The following is a 21,031-nucleotide window of genomic DNA, read 5'->3' as shown; positions in this document are numbered from 1 at the left end:
TATTGTTTACTAGTCTGCTCAGACTGCTTCTGTATAGAACCCAGGACTTATGAAGGCTTTTTTCCTCAATAGAGGCTTTCTCTTCTTCCCTGACCTTAACTTGTGTCAAACTGACATAAACTAACCTGCACACTCAGCGCCCATGTAAAGTGCCAGATATGTTATTATCAAGGCAGAGGACATAAAAGCATAAGGATTAGGTTGGGGATTTAGCTCAGCGGTAGAGCGCTTGCCTAGGAAGCGCAAGGCCCTGGGTTCGGTCCCCAGCTCCGGGGGGGGGGGGGGGGGGGGGGGAAGCATAAGGATTCCTGGGACTCACTGGCCAGCCAGTTTGTCATTATCAGTAAGCTCCAGGCCAGGTGAGTGGGCTGGAGGGTGTTTCTGCGCAAGACACCCGAGACTTTCTCTTACCGTCCACATGTGCACACATGCCCCAAATACATACACCAATATAGAAAATAAAAATTACAAAAATAAAAAATTTAATTATTTTTATAACACCTAATGAAAAATCTCTGGGGCTAGAGAGATGGTCCAGCATTAAGAGTACTGGCTGCTCTTTCATCGGACCTTAGTTTGACTCCCAGCACACACATGGCAGTTCACAACTGTCTAGAACTCCAATCCCAGAGAATCCAATACCCTCTTTTTGGCCTCCCCAGTACTAGGTAGACACACAGTGCACAGATAAAATGCAATCCTACACATAGTATAAGCAAGCAAATGATTTAAATGTGGAAAAATACCAAAGTAGTCTACAAATGAAAAATTTATAGATTATAAATGGATTGGTACAGTAGAAAACATCTAAAGCTATGCACACTGGAACTTGCCTATAATCCCTGCAGTCAGGATTAGCAACAAAATAAACACAAACTACATTTAAAAAAAACAAAAAACAAAAAACCTCCATTGTATTACACTTAGAACTCTTCAGGCTTTGATTTGAGACCAGGTCTCAATATGTATGTCAAGGTGGCTCAAACTTCTGACTCTGTCTTCAGGCTGGTAAAGGGCCACAATTCCACATTTAGGCCACCACACTCGGCTTAAGACGCTTATAGTTTCAACTGTGATTTCTACTAAAAATGATAAAGATGCTTCCTGTTGCATATGTCTTGATACTTTTATGTTTGGGAGATATCTTTAATTTCACTTAAAAAAAAAACAAAAAACAAAAAACACTCATTTGGGCATCTGTGATTAAGGGTACTCACTGCTTACGAAAAGTAATCTGGAAATCTTTTCTTCATTCCAGATATTTCTGGCAAATGAGAAATAAAATCAGGGTCAAGATTTATCCCCTAACAATTCCCCATCAACAAGTGTATCTGTGAAGGGAAGTTACTCATAATTTCAATCAAATTTAAAAGTTAAAGGCTCATATCCTCTATGCCATTTAAAAATAAAAGATGAGGGACAGTGACCCTGTGAGAACATGCCCCTAGCAAAATATTTCCTTCATCCCTCTCCAGAAGAGAAGAGGAAATAAGAAAAAGCACCTGACACAGAGCCCCAACTACTATTTCATATGGATAAAAGGCCCAAAATGCTATAAAATCGCCCATCTTTAGTCATGTACAAACAATAATCTTGTGTATTGGTTGATTCACTGTCTTCTGTCCGTCAGCCTACAGACAGAAAAGGCTTTACCAATAACTTCATTTTTCTGGCACACTAGTAATAAAACAATAAATAACCACGTACTGTTCCAGAAAGGACATCATGGGGGCAACAGTTGAGAAGATGGCTCTTGCATACTCTATCATCACTGAATTTGATTCGTTGACGAGTAGTATCTCCTGTAATATAGAAAAGTTAATAATATTCAAGGTTAGATAACTAGACAGTGCTTATTTTTGAAAGTCCTAGTTATTACTAGCTTTTGGTGTGTGACTATCTATATGCACACACTTATAAATCAACCCAGGAGGGATTAGTTTTTTATGTACCACCCTATAGAAAAACTATTTTAGACAACATGCAGTTGCAGTCTATGTACTGCAAATGTAATTCAAATAAAAGTCAAAGTGGGAAAGCAAAGCATTCTGTTAAATAAAAGTACTTCAGAAAAGCATAAGATTTTAGAGCAGGAATGGACTTTATAGGTTATCAAGTCCAACTCCCTTCACATTGCAGATCAGAAAAATGAGGCCCCAAGAGGTTAAGCAACTTGCAGAAGACCCACCAAGAGTTTCTACTGGTATACAATGGTCTCTTCTTGACAGTAAGCACTAATTTATTTTGTAATTATTTACATTAATTGAAAAACATAAAAGTAATCTTGCAAACATTGCATACACACTGCGAATCCCCACTGAACCCCAGACGCCATTTCTTCCACTACTTTGTTCCAGCTGAAGTGTCTCCCTTTTGCTGCTGGGAGGAGTTAGAGGGTAGAATAAGGTGTTTAAGAGCGTACAAACCTGGAAGAAGGACTTACACACCAGTCAAACAAAGGCACATTGCCTAAATGAAATGTTAACTTTAATACCGCCAAAGATTCCATACTTCCAAGTTTTATGTGGTCTGTAGTATATTGACAAACCAGGCAAAATAAAATACATTTTGTGCTCACACTACAAAAAAAAAAAAAAAAAAAAAAAAGAAAAAGAAGAAAAAGAAAAAGAAAAAGAAAAAGAAAAAAAAAGGAAAAGAAAAGAAAAGAGAAGAAAACAACCCACACAACTCCTAAGCAACAGAAGCAACCAGCCTGCTTATCTAATACAGCTCTTACTCAAAAGTTTAAAGAAAAGGAAAGGTAACTAACTAGAGTAACAAAATACAAATGTTAGTTACAAATTTTTTGCTTAGAACTTCTGAATAAAAGAAAAACTCACAGGGTCGTTTCCTCTATGCAGAATGATATGCCCTAAAAAAATGTAGTTTAGCCTTAAATTGATATCACTGTTAAAGGAAAACCTACTGATGAATTACTGAAGCAAAAACGGCTGAAACAAACCAAAAGAGACTGTAAAAACTTCTGCAGTTCACATGATACCTAGAGCACTCCAAACATGTCAACTAGGAAGTAATTTTTAAGTTAAATTCTATATTTTCACACATGAATAACAAACAAAATTCCAACTTTACCCCTTTCATGTGGTCTTACATTGTAGAGTTTAACTTAATTCAACTAAACACTGTGGGGTAAGATTTTGTTCAGATTGTTTTAACTTGATTAAGAAGATTTAAAGAACATTCTAATTTGCAACTAGGACACATACATTTTTAAGAAAGATAATATTGCTAAAATCACAGCTTCAGAGCAGTTCAACAATAGGTTTTCTGAGGCTAGTCTCTAGTAGGTTATTTGTGACACAATTTGGAATAATCCATTTAGTGTTCAAGCCTGCTACTATAATATAGGTTACTTTGATGGCCTTTTATTTCCTTTTAAACACAACTGCTTCTGTTCCACATTCATTAACACATCTGAAAAGTTAGTGATAACTCACGGCTCGGCGAATGCGGGGCCTTTCTGAAACTCCCTTGCAGATTGAAGTAGGCAGGCATAGATACATTGAACCTTTACAAATAAAACAAGGGGCCAGATTGTTCAGTTTGTATAGAATAGACTCTGCCAGCAATTTCAATACAGCACCTAGAAGTACATGTTGACTGTAAAGATTCTTGTATATAAAAACAAAAGTGAACAAAATCAGAGTGTTCGTTTTTTTTTTTGTTTTGTCTGTGGAATTTTTTGGGTTTTTTGTTTTTTGTTTTTTTTGCTTTTGTTTTTGCTTTTGAACAATACTGACTTAACAAATATAAGACCAGAGAAAATTATGAATGGAGATAACAAAGGTCCAAGACTGGAGCTCAAGTGGCCCTTAAGATGGTGAGAAATATTTCTTTAAAATATGTTTCAATGAAGACTCCATGAGTGCCTCAAGCTCATATCAGAACTACATAAGCTCACACCAGAAAGCAAAAAGTACACAAAGTTTTTTTTACTGTAGAAGACTTTTAAATGTAATTATGTTAAAAACTTTAAAAGTGATATATTTCTAGGGGGTAGGGAGTACTTACAAATCTCAGACTTATCCTGCTACAGATTATCTAAGCTTTTTGATAATGAAGCAGCAGTGTCAGTTCAATCAATTACAAAACATGGCTCATAGGTATAAGGATTATGTTTAAATGAGGTCTTAAAATAAAGCTAATATTTATAGAAGTTTTAATAATCAAACATCAATGCTTAAGAAATCACTTTAAATATAATAAGGTATACATGCCCTGAAGATACTATCAGATAAAGCATGAAGAATTACAAATATATAATAGCCTTGGTGAGCTTTAAAATAATGACGGAATCTATTTCTATAAGTGCAAAAAAAAAAAAAATCACCTAAACTACCTCACTGCAAATAAGTAGATATTCTATAAACATGTGATAACTATAGCAAAAATATCAAATATAGCTTTCAGCTATTAGCCATTATAAAAATCTTTCTAATGAAATAATAAAACTGGCAGTACAAGATAAAACAATGAGGTACTTGCAAGTGAATTCTGTCTATTGATACTTCAAGTTCTACTTAGGGAGACTTTATACTTAATATTTTAAAATAATTTTGTTATAAAATTACAAAATCATTCAGCGTTTGAATAAGTTTGGGTTTAGGACATAAGCATAATTTAACCACACTTTGAAACAGAAATGCTTATAATTTTTATTTCCGTCACAATATCTGGCCCAAACCATGTTTTTCTAATAAAAAACAAAACAAAACAAACAAACAAAAAAACAAGATAAATAGAACTGTTAAATGGAGACTGAAAAAAAGAGGCTAGAAATAGGCAGGGACTTTGAAAAAAATATCCTTATAATATAGGATTTTATCAATTCAACGTGCTTTATATGAGTGTTTCCTGGTCACTGAATCACTGAATCATACAAAAAAATCTGAGTTAATTACCCTAATAAATTTTCCTATGTTTAAAAACTAATAATGGGGGGAAATTGCCCTGTCAATCAATGATAAATTATCTTAAATCATAGAATAAAATCTACTAGTGACTCTATCCTCTATGCTACAAAACGAAGTAACAAAACTTAAAAACAATATTCTGCTCCTAAGGAGACGCATATTCATTAGAAAAATAGAACATATAAATAACAATAATACAAAATAGTATAATCCAAGTGCCAAAGGGATATTTTGAACTACCAGCAAAAGGTTGGAAAAACTGGGAAAGGCTTCATTAAGTAAGTAGAAGCCAAACTTTGAACACTACACACAAGACTTAGAGGAAAGATGAGCATTCCATACCAGAATAGTATCTTTGTCAAAATTTACAAAGGCTTGAAGGTCTGGGGAAACAGTAAGTAAACTATAGTCAGCTTTGGTACATGGCTGAGTACATCTGGAAATACACAAATTAGAGCCAAAGATACAATTCTTGGAGGGTGACATTTGGTGTCTTAAATTTTTTCTTCAATCCATATTTATTGTGTATAAATGAATTTATTCAGTTTTTAAGTGAGGCAGCAATTAGATCAAATTCAGTCAAAAACAAATTATCTTAATCTATAAAAGCAGGTCTCTCTGCCCTACAACCTCCACAAAAATTAAGTTTTATATATAATGACAATGGCAAAGTTTTTGAATAAGGAATTAGACCATCATTTACTTACTTATTAAATAATTTTTTAAAGATTTATTTAGCTTTGAGTGCTCTATCTACATATACACCTACATGAGAGTCACCATGTGGTTGCTAGGAACTGAACTCAGGACCTCTGGAAGAGTACACAGTGCTCTTACCTCTGAGTAATCTCTCTAGCCCACCATTTTTATGTTTGAGACAGGGCCTCGTGTAGCTCAAGTTGCCCTTGAACTCATCATAAAAAAATGACTATGATTCTGATGTTCCTGCTCTACTCAAGTGCTGAGATTATACACAGGCCTGCACCACCAGGTCTAATGAGGAATCTGGCTTAGAATTTTGGGTGGCCACAAGTTTTTCATTTGAATAGAAACACAAAAAGTTCTATTAATCATGTCCACCAAACAACTATCTTCAGAATTACAACTTCATTGCCTTCTTTTGTTCAATCCCTTCTTGGGTGTCAAAAATTCTAACAGTTGAGAACACTTGTGTAAAAAGCATACAAACCCCTGAAATGCATACTACATGACTCTAGTAACTGAACCTAAGGTGGCACTGAGACACCAGTTTCCCTCTGGGATATGGACTCGACTTCTCTAAAACCAGGATAGCACTCAATAGTGCTATCAAAATTCCCTTCAATTTGCTGTGAAGGAAAAAGAACCCCATTGCAATACCCAATATGAAATGATGATCCTACTACCTAATATAAATTGTATTAGTAGCACATAAAACCTTGGCCTAAGTGGTATCTGACATTGTACACAGTGCATGCTTTTTTTCCCAAAACCCGCCCTCTCCCCCTCAATATTTCCCACCCTCTCCCTCCCTTACAAACAATAAACCAAATCAACTTTCATAAATTTAGGTGCTATTTTAAGAACATCAAAATTTTACTTTACCCATTCTCTCCGATGCTCCCTGTATTTTTTTAAGCTGTGAGTGGATGACCATGCTATGTGATCAACAACTGTGAAGTTAGCAAAAGTGAACTGAGTTTAGTATTATAATTTCAAAAAACCTTAAAGTTTGTATACTTGACATATTTAATGGTAGGCAGAATCCTATCTTACTATATATATCATCAGGCATTAATGGCAAGCAACTTATAAAAGCAGTCAATATTTCTTTGTACAGATTTAGCTCAGAGCTCGACCAGGAAAACAAAGAGTGAGCAGAAAATGCATCAACATACAAAGCAACAGATGTATCCTTGTCTATAAATGAAGGCAGAGGCGGGGACAGGGAAGCTCTCCCACATTTTCTAGTGGACAGACAAAATGTCCACCACCACCATCTGTAGATATTTCTAGGACATCTCAGTTGACCTGGGGGACACAGAAGGTCCCTTCCCTCTGAATAAGACCCACACCCCTGCAGTGACAGTAAAGCTAGAGCTGGAAAAGAACAGAACAAAAACCAGTAGCAGCTTCTTCACCTAACCTCTCTCTTGAATCCCCCAAATACAGAGGGAGCATTATTACCCTGCCTTCCAATATAAATTCCACTTCCACATAATTGTAGGAATTACGTAAAAACCTATGGACAGTTTCTAGTCTACTGAAGGGCAAGAGATAATTTAAGAAGTGCAAAATTAAACCTATGTTTTCACATGAGCCAAGGGGACAACTATACTAGAGTCAATCTGATCATTCTTATAATTCTCCTTGCACCTTACCCATCTCACCTATCTTTCTTTGTTTTGTTTTTCAACATTCATCTAATATATATATATATATATATATATATATATATATATATATATATATATATATATATCTTTTTGGCAACTAGTTTTTGCTTGAGACAGAAGTTGGCTAAGTGCCTCAAACTGCAGCTCCTGATCCTTCTGCCTCTCTCTAAATGCTGATATTATAGGTATATAGCTTATAATTACTTTTGCTTTTATGTGTATGAGTTTCGTCTGCATGCATGTAGTATGTATGTATGTATGTATATCACACTTGTGCCTGGTGCTCTAGGTGAAAAGAAGGCAGAGAATGCCCTGGAACTGGAGTTATAGACAGTTGTGAGATGTCCTGTGAGTGCTGGAAACTGAACTAGGGTCCTCTACAAGAACAGCAAATGCTCTTAACCACTGAGCCATCCTTCCAGCCGTAATTACTTTATTTTTGGGTTTTTTTGGAAACAGTCTTATGTAGACCAGAATAGCCTAAAACTCATGCAGACAAGGATAATTCAGAACTTCTGCTCTTCCTGTTTTCACCTGCCAAATGTTGGAATTACAGGTATGTATCACCATGCCCAATTTTTGTAGTTACTTTTTAAAATACTCATTTTTTTTCTTCATGCTACCTAAATAAGTGTATACAGTTTGACCTACTGTATATGTAAGCAATTTAAAGTATATTTTATAAAATGATATTTTAATATAATCAAAGATGCTTTGAAACTACTTAATATAACTTAATATATTTGTACTTCTGTAAGATGTTTCTTTCTGAATGAATAAAGTCACACTGAATAGTAGTAGGAGCTTTCTCTCTCTTCAGGAAATGTAAACATAAGACTACTACATAGTTTAGAAAAGGCTATTTCTTCATAGTCCTTTGGTTAATATAGTCCTATACTTTACTAATCACTAATAGCTAGTAGTATAAGTCCATACTAGTATAATCCTCTTGACAAGCTTAAAAAGAACAATGGTTATTATATAGAAAAAAACTTACAAGGTAAATAAGGGGTTTGGGGAGATGGGGTTAGAAACACAGTTTAACTATGCAACCCTGGCTTACTCTCGAACTCACAATCCTCCTGCCTCACTTCTCCAGTATTGGAATTACAAGCATGTACCACCACACCTAGCTAGTAATGTCAGTGCTATTGGATATAATCAAATACTATTGATATTTTACAAACTTTTAAAATCTAAATCACTTATGTAACAAAATTATATTAAAAAAATTAAGCTGGAGAAAAGGCAACTGTAAGATGCTAACAGAATAGCAATGATGAAAATATAAAAACAGAAGCTACATCCCAAAGCTATGCTCCAACCTTGTCTTCTCTCATTACCCAAAGCAAAGGGTCTAGCAAAAATTTGTGCCATTTCATTTTTTGTGGACAACTACTTCAGGAGTTTTTTCATCAGCATACTTCTCAGACTTAAAGAGAGACATTACAAGAACCTAAAGTATTGCCTTAGAATTGGAAAAGTAAGTTAATACAAAACTAGGTAGGGTGCCTCATGCCTGCAGCCTCAGAATCTGGGAGACAAAGGCAGGACTGCCAGTAAGCTTGAAGCCAGTGGTACTACATAGTGAGTTCTAGACCAGACTGAAGAGAGCTATAGAATGAGACCTTGACTCAAAATATTTAATAAGGTTATGCAGAATTTAACATGCATGTCAAAAATTAGCCTGCTTACCTTTATTGTGACACAGAATTGCAGTTCAATTCTGATACAGTAACACTTGTACTCTGGTTATTTGGTGCCTTTTATCCAGAGTTTTTTTCTACATACAAAATTAGAAGCAATAGAAGCCATGGTTTTTTTTCCTCATTCTTTTAATTGTTTTTTTCTTTTGAGATGGGGTATCTCACTATGTAGACTAAGTTAGCTAAAACTTATGATTTTTCTGCCTCAGCTTCTCAACTGCTGGAATTACAGATGTGCAGCAAGCACCTCATCCTCATTAAAGGCCATATTAAGAAATAGGTGAAAAGAACCAAAGATGATACATTAGCTGATTATTCATTAAAAAGACTCCCATGGGGCTGGGGATTTAGCTCAGTGGTAGAGCGCTTACCTAGGAAGCACAAGGCCCTGGGTTCGGTCCCCAGCTCCGGAAAAAAAAAAAGAACCAAAAAAAAAAAAAAAAAAAAAAAAAAAGACTCCCAAAGAGGTGTGTGTGGTAGGGCTCACCTCTAATCCAAGCATTCCTGAGGCTGTTTCAAGCATAGTAAGACCCTGTCTCCTAAAACAAGCAAGTCCCCAACTGTTCAAAATAACTATAAACATCAAGGAAAACATCCTCAAACAAAAATCAACAAAGAAAAAAAGGAGAGTACTAAAAAACAAGTGAAACCTAAGGACAAGATAAAACGAAAAAGCACACATTAGGAAGGATATGTAAGCCTTAAAGCTACAAAACAGCACAGCAGAGAAATTGTAGTACTGAACACAGATCACATTCACTAGAGCTACCTCTGGGGACTCCACCATTCACTTTAAAATATGAGCAAAATATACAAGGTACTACTTGTTCATTCATATAGGTGTTTTGTTTTCAAAATGAGATAACTATCAGTACTAAAAAGAATGTGTCACTTACAGGTGTTATTTTGTAAATATTTACACATTAGGTTTTTTTGTCTCTCTGGGATTATTGGTAGCTCATACTGTGATCCAAGCACTCAGAAGGCAGAGGCAGGAGATGACCTAAAAACAAGGCCAGCTTCGGTAAAACAGACAAGACAAAGAAATAAAGCAAATACACACCAAATTTCTAAGAAAAATAAGAACTTGGGAAGTAGAGGCAGGCAGGTCTTTGGGAATGAGTCAAGCATCATCTATTTAGGGATTTCCAGGGCAGTCAGAACTATATAGAGAGACCCCATTGGGGGGGGGGGGATGAATGAATATGAATGAGAATTGGGGGATACCAAAAGTAGTTGAAATTCAACTGCTATCAATTAATTACGCCCTAAAGTATGTCAACCAACAATCAATTAAAATACTACTGTGGGGGGAATGGAAAGATAGCTCAACAGTTACAAGAACTTGGATGCTCCTACAGAGGACTTAGACTTGATTCTTGACATCTACATTAGGCTGGTCATCCACTGCCTGTGACTTCACTTCCATGGGCCTCTTTCTGCCTTCTTCTGGCACTATACTCATGGTGCACATACAAACAAGTAGGCACACGTATACAAATAAACTTAAAAAAAAAAAAAAGACAAAACACCACTGTAGTCACTACTCCCTCTAATACTACAAATTAAATTGTGATACAACTTCCCATACTATTTACAGTCTAATATAAAACACCTCTTCCCTAGCAAATATATCCCTCTCTATTCCATAAATCACAATCATGTTTCTCCTCAGGGTTTCTACTGCTGCATTCTCATTTCACATTGTCACTGTGTTTTTGACAACCTGAAGAACTAGTAGCTCTCATGAACCAAAACAAAGGAAAAATGAGAAACCAAGAGAAACTAATTTCATTCTGCAGGTCTAGATGATCTCCCAAGAAATGACCAAGAACTCTCTATTTCACAAGTTTTGTTGTTTCTAATTAGTCATTTCTATTCATAGGAATGGATACACACTGGATATAGAAACTGGCAAGTAACTTTACATCTTATATGGAAACCTACAACAATATTTTTCTAAAACATGGAATTGACACAAGATGATTTGGGGTATCATTCAATTTCATGAACAAAATACTTACTACACTGTAAGAAACAGTAACTCAGGAAAGAAGTTTCTTCTTGGCAATATTATCTTTTTAATATTGACCTGACAAACTCTAACTTTAAGCATATGGAATTTTAAGTGACAAGGGTCTAAGCTGGGCATGGTGGTGTACCCCCTTGATTCCCAGCAATTGACAATCTCTGTAGAGGCCAGCCTGTCCTACATTCAGAGTTCCAGGCTAGCAAGGGTTATATTGTGACATCCTGTCTCGCCAAGAAAGAAAGAAAGAAAGAAAGAAAGAAAGAGAGAGAGAGAGAGAGAGAGAGAGAGAGAGGGAAGGAAGGAAGGAAGGAAGGAAGGAAGGAAGGAAGGAAAGTAAAGGAGTCTAGTTCTATTAGTTGTATCATTATAACATGTCCTATTTGTATTTATTTTTATGGCAGTACAAGTGTCTTTTTAAAATTAATTTAAGCACAAGCTGTAATGCCAACTCCTTGAAGAAGCAGGACCACAATTTCAAAGTCTGCCTAGAGCTACAGAGGATGATAAAGGCCAGCTTGGTATATATACTGAAACCTTATAAAATACCAAGTGCTGGAATATAGCACAGGTAGTACAGTGCTTGCCTAGTTTTGTAGAAGACCATGGGTCCAATACTCAGCAACACCCCACCAAAAACCTGTGTGCATACACAGACAAAACATATTTAGAAAGCTAGTTGACAAAAAATATTAAGTATTTTTGGTAATGGTGGTGCATGCCTTTAATCCCCAGTACTCAGGAAGCAGAAAAAGGTGGATCTTTGGAGTTCAAGGCCAATTTGGTCTACAGGGCAAATTTCAGGACAGCCCTGTCTGGAAAAAAATCAAAAAAAGTAATACTAGGAAACAAACAAACAAACAAGCAAAAGTAAGGGTGGGAAACATTTATCTACAACGGGGCTTCTTGAAATGTCAGTATGCATCGAAACTGAGAGCCAAGCAAGGTCCGAATGCTTTTAATGTCAGCACTCAGGACAGAAGAGCTGGCTCTCAGCTCCAGGACAGCCTAGTTTACTTAAGAAGGTCCAGTATCACTCAAAAAAACTAAAACAACATCTCAAGTAAACAAAGGCTCTTGCTCTCTTCTCCTCTTGCTCCTGTTCCTTTACCCTCTTCCCCCTCTCTTCAAGTACACATAACCTGTCTCTCCTAAATGCCTCCACTCCTCTCCTCTCCTCCCCTCCCTCCCTCTCCCCTCCTACCCCCACAACCTCCCTCCCCATGCCCTAAATAAACTCTACTCTATACTAAAAATAAAAATGTTTTAAAAAGGAAGGAAGGCGCAAGGCCCTGGGTTCGGTCCCCAGCTCCGAGAGAAAAAAAAAAGGAAGGAAGGAAGGAAGGAAGGAAGGAAGGAAGGAAGGAATCCACAAGACTTTCTTAAATCTAATTGTTGGCATACATCTCAAGAATCAGCATTTAACTGAGTACAGGAATGCAGCTGTTGCTAGTCTGTGACACACTGTGACACAGAACAGTAGCCAACAAACATTTTCCTATTTGGGAGGTGTGAGGTTTAGAGTTTGAAACAATCTCATTCTATAGCCCAGCTGGTCTCAAACACTGAAACTCTCCTGCCTCAGCCACTCCCTAGGCAGAATTACATCTAGAGACATTATATCTGGCCAAATGAGTGTTTATTCATAGAGTGTTTTGTCCAGCATGCATGAAACCCTCAGTTTAATACCAAGTAAACATCAAATTAGATGAGATAGCCCATCCTATAATTCTAGCATTCCCAAGTCAAGAAGATCAGAAGTTGAAGGTCATCCTGGGATATTTCTAAAAATAAATTTATAAAAGCTACTAAACCTTTATTTGAAACATCTTCAAGCACTAACTGCAAAGGGCATAATATATAAACAGCAGAACAGAATACAACACAAAAGCTGGTACGGTATGTATCTTCCATAAATATCCACCTTGCCTAACTGAAAAGCAAAGCTTTGGATACTTTAACTCTTAAAATATAAAACTGAGGCCTACAGAAATCTGAGGTCTCAAGAAAATAAAAACAAACAATTTACCATATTCTTGAGACAGGATAAAAAGAGTCAGCAAGGGCAGCTGGTTAAATTCTTTTCACGTTGAGTCAAATAGGTCAAACATCAGTTGTACATGGTTCACAACTAAATTAAAACATATGGGTCAATAAAGTGTTTTCTACAAAAAAAATAAGTTCTTTCTCTGGCTAATGTTAAGAAACAAGATATGACATTCAATTGAAATTACTTTCTGTTAAGTTATTCAGCTAAAACAAAAACATGATATAAACTTTATATATGAATACACTGTAGCTGTCTTCAGACACACCAGAAGAGGGCATCGGATCCAATAACAGATGTTCATGAGCCACCATGCAGTTGTTGGGAATTAAACTCAGGTCCTCTGGAAGAGCAGACAGTGCTCTTAACCACTGAGCCATCTCTACAGCCTCATAAATTTTAATTCTTTAAAAACTACTTTCCTCTATGTCCTCAATAAGCGTACAAAATTGATAAATCTATTTTATATTTTAGTCTTGCCTTTCCATTTCTACCTAAGCAGCTGCTAGTAAATGATCATTTAAACCCAAAAGAACAGGAGTAGAACAATGGTGCATGCCTATGGTCCCAGCAACTTGGGAAGCTAAGGTTAGGAATTGCTTGAGTCAGGAGTTCCAAGACAAGCATAAAACAAACAGCTGGAGCAATTAACTTCATTGCTAAAATGCTTTGCTTGTACCCAAGTTTGATCCCTAGAACCCATGTGGAAAAAAAAGTTATTTACAGTGGTACACACTTGTAATGCTAGCCTGCATAGACAGACACAGATCCCAGGCCACTGGTCAGTGGGACAATACCAGAAACTGTTCATTTACCTCTAACATATACATACCTGCATGCATAGACCCACACTCACACATACCCAAAAAGGAACAGATTGGTTTTTCTCTAGGTGCTAAAGCTGTTAAGATTATTCTCAGAAACTTACCCTGTTTCACTCCCTCATTTTTTTTCCAATAAGATGATCCAACTTCTTTCGTCTTCTTAGTATACAATTTCTTCAAAGACTGATTAGGGTGGATAGTCCTGTTTATATTTCCTCAAAAGTAGCAGCTCTGAACTGCTTCACAAATCTTTTTTTTTTCCTTTAAAACCTATGCTGACCTCAAAACTCATCATCTTCCTGCTTCAGCCTCCCAAATGGTAGAATGCTAGGATTACAAAAGTAATCCTTCCATGTTTGCAATTTCATTTTTTGTTTGAGACAGGCTCTTAACTCTGTAGCCCAGTCTGGAATTCTAGATATTCCTGCTTAAGCCTCTCAATGGGATTACAAGTGTGGGTCACCATGCCCAGCTGGAAGCTCATTAAGAAGCAACCATCTCTCCGAAAAAAAGAACCCCCAAAAAAAAAAAAAAAAAAAGCAACTATCTCATTTTTTTCTAGTCTTACCACACTCACCAACCTTCATTTAGTAGTTAAGCCATCTGCCTATGTAAGTGCTCAGCCCACTGCTCATCTGAACCCTTAGCAACTTTAAGTCTCACTGTAAGAAGCACGGTACTGAACCTGATTCAATGAACCTGAGCATGACCCTAAGATCTACTTGCTTTTGAAGTACCTATTCTGAACACATTTTATCTTTAGCTGACATCCTACTTTAACTAAAAACATACTTGCCACTTACAGTGCTTACACATACACAAAAAATAATTTGTCTTCTGTTTCTTTTTTTTTTTTTTTTTTACCTGAAATAGTCTAAAAAACAAAGGCTTACTTGAGGAGTGCTAAACAACTGCAGAAATTCCAAGATAACAGGGTTCTATGAGGTGAGATTTTTATTGTTTTCTGGGCTGCTCTGTAGATAGAAATATTATTTAGAATTCAAATACAAAATGAGGGGGAAACTTTAACTGGTTCACTATTCAAGTGCTAACAAGAGTTTTTCAATGTTTTGGAGATGCCTGAACACTGACAAAAATCAAATGATTACAGACACACATGAAAACTATTTGGCCTTATATGTACATGCTCTAGACTAAGAAATATCTCATTATAATATTTTTTAAAATGTATGCTTGTACATTAAAGGCTATACATACCTCTTTTGCTTAAAATGAAATGAGCCAAGTATAATAAAAGAATTGCTTACAACTAACCAAAGGTATAATTCATTAAGATAAGAAGAAAATTAAGTGAATATGTGTGTTGATGGCAAGTGAAGAAACACAAGTTACAATAAAGGTGATTTTACAATGAAGATAGACCCACAGGGGAGAAAAAAACACTACTTGAAATCTTTGATTCAATAATTTTGTAGTAGTGTTCTAACCAGATGTAGATGTATCAGTTATATATTTCTAAAATTGTATTAGGAATGGGTAAATTACTTTCTGAACTGTATTTTCCAAGGTTATTACCTAAAATGACTATTCTTTCAACCTTTTGTTATCATACACTACATAACTGGTTAGCAGTTAAGATTAGCATCCTGTATTATTAACTGAGGAAGTATCCTATAGCTAAGTAATATTACTATTCCAAATAGCTAAAATTATCTAAAAATTTTTATGTATGTTTTTGGTGTTTTGTTGATTTGGCTTTTGATATGGTGTCTCATGCTGCCAAGGGTAGCCTCAAATTAACTATGTAGCTGTGTGTGGGACACTCCTGATGCTCTTTGTCTCCACAGCCAAATGCTAGGTAGGATCAGAGGAGAGCCCCACACACAAGAATAATGATCTATACTATTCCAGGAACATTGGCCGACATTCCTAATAGGATATAGAGCCATTAGGGTGCCTTTTGTCACTCAGAGAAGTTAGGATGAAGGGTTGTGGTACTAAAGATTGGATTTTTCAGGTCATTGCACATGCTAGGAAAGCGCTCCACCACTAAGATACATCCCCAGCTGTAGGAAACTTGTCTGCTCAAAGCTACCTACCAACATGGATGATACCATACAATTTTATTTCTATGATCTACACTCTGGGTCTACAGGTTGGTTTCCAAGGCACAGTTGAAGATACACTATCATTCCTGGTTCATTTTAACCATTCAGAAGTGGTTTGTGCTCCCATAAAAACAATTTTTAAAAGCATGGTACCCTTAGAACAACCTTCTAAACTTCAAACTTTAAGATGTAATCTAGGTCCAGGTCCTAGGCCTAAGGGTATATAGTTTAGTGGTTCAGAGCTCCCCTAGCATATGCAAAGCCTGGAGCTTGATCCCTATCACTCCGGAGGTGCTAGTGTTCCAACCCACATCAATTTTGTTTAATTCACACTAGTTGTGCATTCCTAAATCTTTCTGGAATCACAGCCAGATATTCATAACTAAACTATGTGCTCACAAAGATAATTTACACCAAGGGATATTCTTACAATTAATCCAATCTAGTCAAAACGACCATGGTCCATCTGAGGGCACTAGAGTGCTTTCTCTCAACTGTCACAAAGACAATTCTCAAAATGTTTCTTAAAATTTCCTATGTTATCTGTTACAATCTAGAATATGCTCAGGGAAAACAAATTAATTACCCCTCTCTTTTCTAAGACAAAAAAAATTTTTTTAAATGTAATTAATTTTAAACTTGAGATTAAAATACTAGTAATAGGTGATTTTTTCAAAGAAAAATTATATTTATTCAACATTTTTAGTGTAACAGAAAATTATTTGGATTCTCATTTGACAAATTATAAGATTTAATTTGAGGCAAAAAGGTTATGTGACTTACCCAAGCTTCTAATTAGAAACCAGGTCTCCTGAGTCTCAGCCCAGTGTTCTTTTCCTTAACTTATGTCTTATTAGAAAATTCCAAATATAGACAGACCCCCAGTTACATGGGATTGAGTTACACTGATTCACATATACAAACTTTATATAGTGTGACCAATGTTTCAACTCACGCGGTACCCTGCTTCCATTTATGCAGTATGCCAGGCATCGGCACGATTTTCAGTGGCACACAGGCGGTTGCCACCACCAGGGCCCTAGGCAAAATTGCAAAGAAGGCAAAGTTTGTCTTTGGCCCTCCCATCTTCCTTAAGCATCTCTCCCACCTCCTGATCACCCTCCCAATACCCAACCTCCCAATGCCACCAAGTTGCTCTTCTGACTGTCCCAAGCCCTTCCACACATCATGGACTGTCCTTTCTTGAAGTGCCCGATAATGCAAGTTATCTATTTTACTACCTCCATAATTCCTATTCCTAAGGATTCTAGTGAAGTTTAAGTCACTTAAATGATTAGCTGATTTAAGTAACAGATGATACACTTAACCAACAGACTTAAATCTCCAAGTAATTTAAAAAAGAAAAACTTTTTTTTAGAAAAGTGAGGGTGGGGAATATTTGGAAAGGGGGAGCAACATCTTCCCAGAACCCCAAAATTTCTTTATTGTTTCAGATTCCTTCACAAATACAATACTGTTAAGGGGGGCAACTGCCACTTAAGGCACCATTACCCAAACTAGTCTGGGCTCTTTTTATAGTTAAGTCTGCAGGATCAAATAATAACCAAAGCTCCTTTAAATACCCACGCTTACCTACCTTTTCCATCTCTCTCCCACTTTCTGGGTCCCCAACTCCACCTCTTAAACAACAACATTTTTGGTAAACTGTTCCATGTGTGTGACACAAGGTTTGCCACTATGTGGTTCAAATTAGATAGTGCTTCTCAGTGATATACCTATGTTCTCCTATCCTTGGGTAATTTTGTTTACAGTATACCAAAAAAGAAAAGTAATTCTGCTTTTATTTCAAGGTCCTGAATTACAAATTCATTAAATATCTAAAAAGAAGGAAACATACTATGTTATTTTACATATATGAAGGAACTAATTTAAACTAAGCCTTAAAAAAAGGCTTTTTGTTTTATTGAACTAGGGGTCTCACTGCACAACACCCAGCTAACATTCATCACTTTTGTCCACTTTTCCATAAAAGTAGTTGTTCTTTACTGTTTTTGCTTGAAGGCAGGGTCTTGCCTTAACTCAGGCTAGCCTGGAACTATAAAGCCTAGGGTAGCCTTGAACTCACTGAAATTCTCCTACCTCAGCATTCTACCAAGCCAGAATTGATGTTTCTTCTGAATCAATACAACACTGAAAATCAAATCACTTCCACTAAATACTATTGTTTTACTCATAAATATAAGTTCATTTTTAAGTTCAACTGAAGGATTAAAAAAAATTCAGGGACAGAGATAGGAATATAAAGTTAAATAATTAAAATTTTAAGAATCCAGCTTCCTGTTGATACCACATAGAGAATTTTATAAATATACTACATATTTAACAGTTCAGTTTTGTAATACTAGAGGGGGCTGCTATCAGAAAATTGTCAGGTCATAATTACCTTGATCCAACTAACCTCCAAGTAATATATAAGGAAATCCTCCTATCTATGCAGAAGATACCAATAATGGTATCAATCCAAATTAAAAGGACTACATAAAGTAAGCCTTAAAAATTTCTAAAATGTTATTACAAACATTGAGCTGTTAGGTTCCCGGATGAAGCCCCTTCTAAATATCCTCACTTATGATGGCAAAGGAAGAAAGTTAAGCCGTGGTGCAATTATAAACATTCTTACCCAAACATGAAAGGTTAGGTTATTCCAGTGGTGTTTTTAATTAGTTAACTTTCAAGGGATTACTTACTACACACAAATATTACTTTCTTTCCATTTTTTTTTTACCCTCTTCTCTACACAATAAATCTGTTATCCACCCGTATTTGGCTCAATGTTCTATTAGGAAAAGTTCCCGGTGAGTTTTTTATTAGACCTTAACCGTACCCTGAAAGCTGTTTAAAGTATTGCTAAAGAGCTGAGATAGGTATAATCTCCCGTATTTTTCCGCAAAGAAATCAATAAAATTCAACAGGATTTACAATTAAGCTAAATTTACGCATGTCTTTTCTTGTAAGCCAAACTTGTCAAAAAAAAAAAAAAAGATTTAAATCGCTAAGAAACTTGCCTAAACGAGTTTTACAAGTCAGGATTTGGTCTTGTTTTTTAAGAAAGTGCTGAACTTTAATTTGAAAGTACACTGTTAATTATCCGAAAAGCAACATTTCATCATTTTAAAAAACAAAGGATAACCCAACACACAAATAACTTCCTATATGGATTCTAATCCAACTGCACTCTTAAAAGCCCTTTCTTTTCTTCAATTCTAATTCAGTGGGCATCAAATATCCAAAATGATTCTGGCAGATGTAAAATTTGCCAATATTTACTGAAGAAAGTCTTTATTAGTGGCCTAACAAAATGGAAGTCTCTCGGTGGAAAAAAAAAATGTGCCTAAACACTTCTACAAAATGGGGCCAAACACACCCACTTTAAGAAACCATGGTTTGGGTCAGATTTTCCACACACACGAAAAAAAAAGTTGATTCTGTAGGGCTCGATGAAGCGTCCCTGGAACTGGGGGTTAGTAGTGAAGGTTTCGTTAAGACCGGGGAGGGAGGGGGTGTTTTTCTCCAAACTCTAAAGACGGCGGCGAGGGGTGATCCGAAAGCCCAGGGCAAAGGAGCTAGAGCTGGGGGTGGAGACCTTAGCGCTCTGCCGGTCCCTAGTCAGTAGTCATAACTGACCGCCCCACTACGCAAAACAGACTTGGGCTCTGCCAACCCCGCCAAGTCAACAGCAAAAAGCACAAACTCTCCTTTCTGCGCCCAGGCCCCGCCTCGCCCCATTGGCAGGAGTTCCCGCCAATCCGCGCGGTCACCGCCCTCAAGCCCGCCTGCCAAGCCCTGATTGGGCTAGAAGAAAGACAGGGGACCTCGCGCTACCAATCTGGGAGCCCCTTACTCGGCCGCACGCGCGCACCTATGTGCTCCCTTAGAGGCCTTCCCCCCCTCTCCGGCAGCGGCCCCTCCCCCACCCCCAGGGCTCTGGCAGCGACTTACCGTCCCGAGAGGTGCCCATTAACTGGTCCAGCATAGCGCGCATCTGGGCCTGCGCCGACATGGCGGCGGCGTAGCGGGCGGGCGGGCAGACAGGCAGGCAGACAGGCGGGCGGGGGTGGGCACCGGCCGGGCCCTGGCGGGCGGGGGACGAGGGGAAGGGGTGGGGGAGGTGCGGCGCTGTCTCGGTGGCCGCTGCGGCCTCGAGGCCTGCAAGTGGGGAGTCGGAGGGGTCGTGGAGAGTCCGGGCTGCACTCCTCACGGCGGCGTGGACGTGGAAGATGGCAACCACCTCGAGAGAGAGCTCTCGTGCCCTCACTCTCCGTCCGGTTCCTGAGACAAACGCGACACAGACTAAGCCGACTCTCGCCTCCTCCCGACAGCGACACCCGCCAGAAGCCGTCAAACCCCCCCTAGTGAGCTCTGACGCCGCTCGCCACCGCCGCCGCCGCGACGGGAGCGCGCACGCTGCTCGCGCCTAGTCGTTTCCCGTGGGGGTCCGGCCAATCGCCAGGCAGCTCGCTTCGCCCCGCCCTGCCCCTCCCGCGAAGGGTCCCACCCTAACGGCTGCAGAGCGCGTTCATGCCTGCTTGCCCCGCCCCTCTCGGAGGCGAAGTCTCGCGAGAATGTTGCTCGTTTAGCCGACTCTGGAGCCTGTTCGGCCCCAGGCGTTTAAGCGACAAGTCAAGTAGGCCTTTTTTGCTTGCTGCTCCGGCAGCCGGGTCCCAAATTAGCAAGTGCCAAGCTTAGAACTAGTCGGAGTAAGTAGTTCGACGGAAGTTCCCAAGGTTAGTGCGTTCCTGACGGAGGCTGGCGGAATCGCAAGCCCGAGCCGCTGACACCTAACCTTATCCTCAAGCCACTGCCCCTCATCAGTGCCCGAGCTGGGACATGTCAGGTTCAGGAAAAGGAAAAAACATCAACGAACTCAACACAGTGGAAATTAGGCATCCCGACCCTTTTGCTACGTTTAGGACAGCTGGAGGCTGCTAGTCTGGATTTGAATCTGGGCAAGTGAGAGCTTGGGACAGGCCATGATGCAGAGCAATGTTTCCGCGACAGGCCTGGGAAGGAGGACAGCCGCCTGGGT

At 38.1% G+C, this 21,031-nt stretch overlaps 1 protein-coding gene across 51 annotated transcripts in view; it reads right to left on the bottom strand.

Annotated features, from left to right (window-relative positions):
* Luc7l2 (LUC7 pre-mRNA splicing factor like 2) overlaps positions 1-20,404 on the bottom strand; it is a 60,335-nt gene extending 39,931 nt beyond the window's left edge. For 3 of the 51 annotated variants that reach the window (XM_087657247.1, XM_087657260.1, XM_087657281.1), the window contains exons 1-8: positions 19,945-20,404; positions 16,940-17,023; positions 14,809-14,889; positions 13,074-13,175; positions 6,519-6,586; positions 5,277-5,317; positions 3,459-3,529; positions 1,708-1,802 (exon numbers count right to left, since the gene is read on the bottom strand). In XM_087657247.1, the coding sequence (XP_087513373.1) occupies positions 1,708-1,802; positions 3,459-3,516 (153 nt within the window). In that variant the 5' untranslated portion in view covers positions 3,517-3,529; positions 5,277-5,317; positions 6,519-6,586; ... (2 more) ...; positions 16,940-17,023; positions 19,945-20,404. 51 annotated transcript variants of the gene reach the window in all.
* Positions 20,405-21,031: the final 627 nt, after the last annotated feature.

Source organism: Rattus norvegicus, chromosome 4, assembly GCF_021556685.1.
Source record: "Rattus norvegicus strain SHRSP/BbbUtx chromosome 4, alternate assembly SHRSP_T2T, whole genome shotgun sequence".
Classification (NCBI taxonomy): Eukaryota; Metazoa; Chordata; class Mammalia; order Rodentia; family Muridae; genus Rattus; species Rattus norvegicus.
Note: the sequence above shows the minus strand (reverse complement) of the source record. Positions and strands in the feature narration are given on the sequence as shown.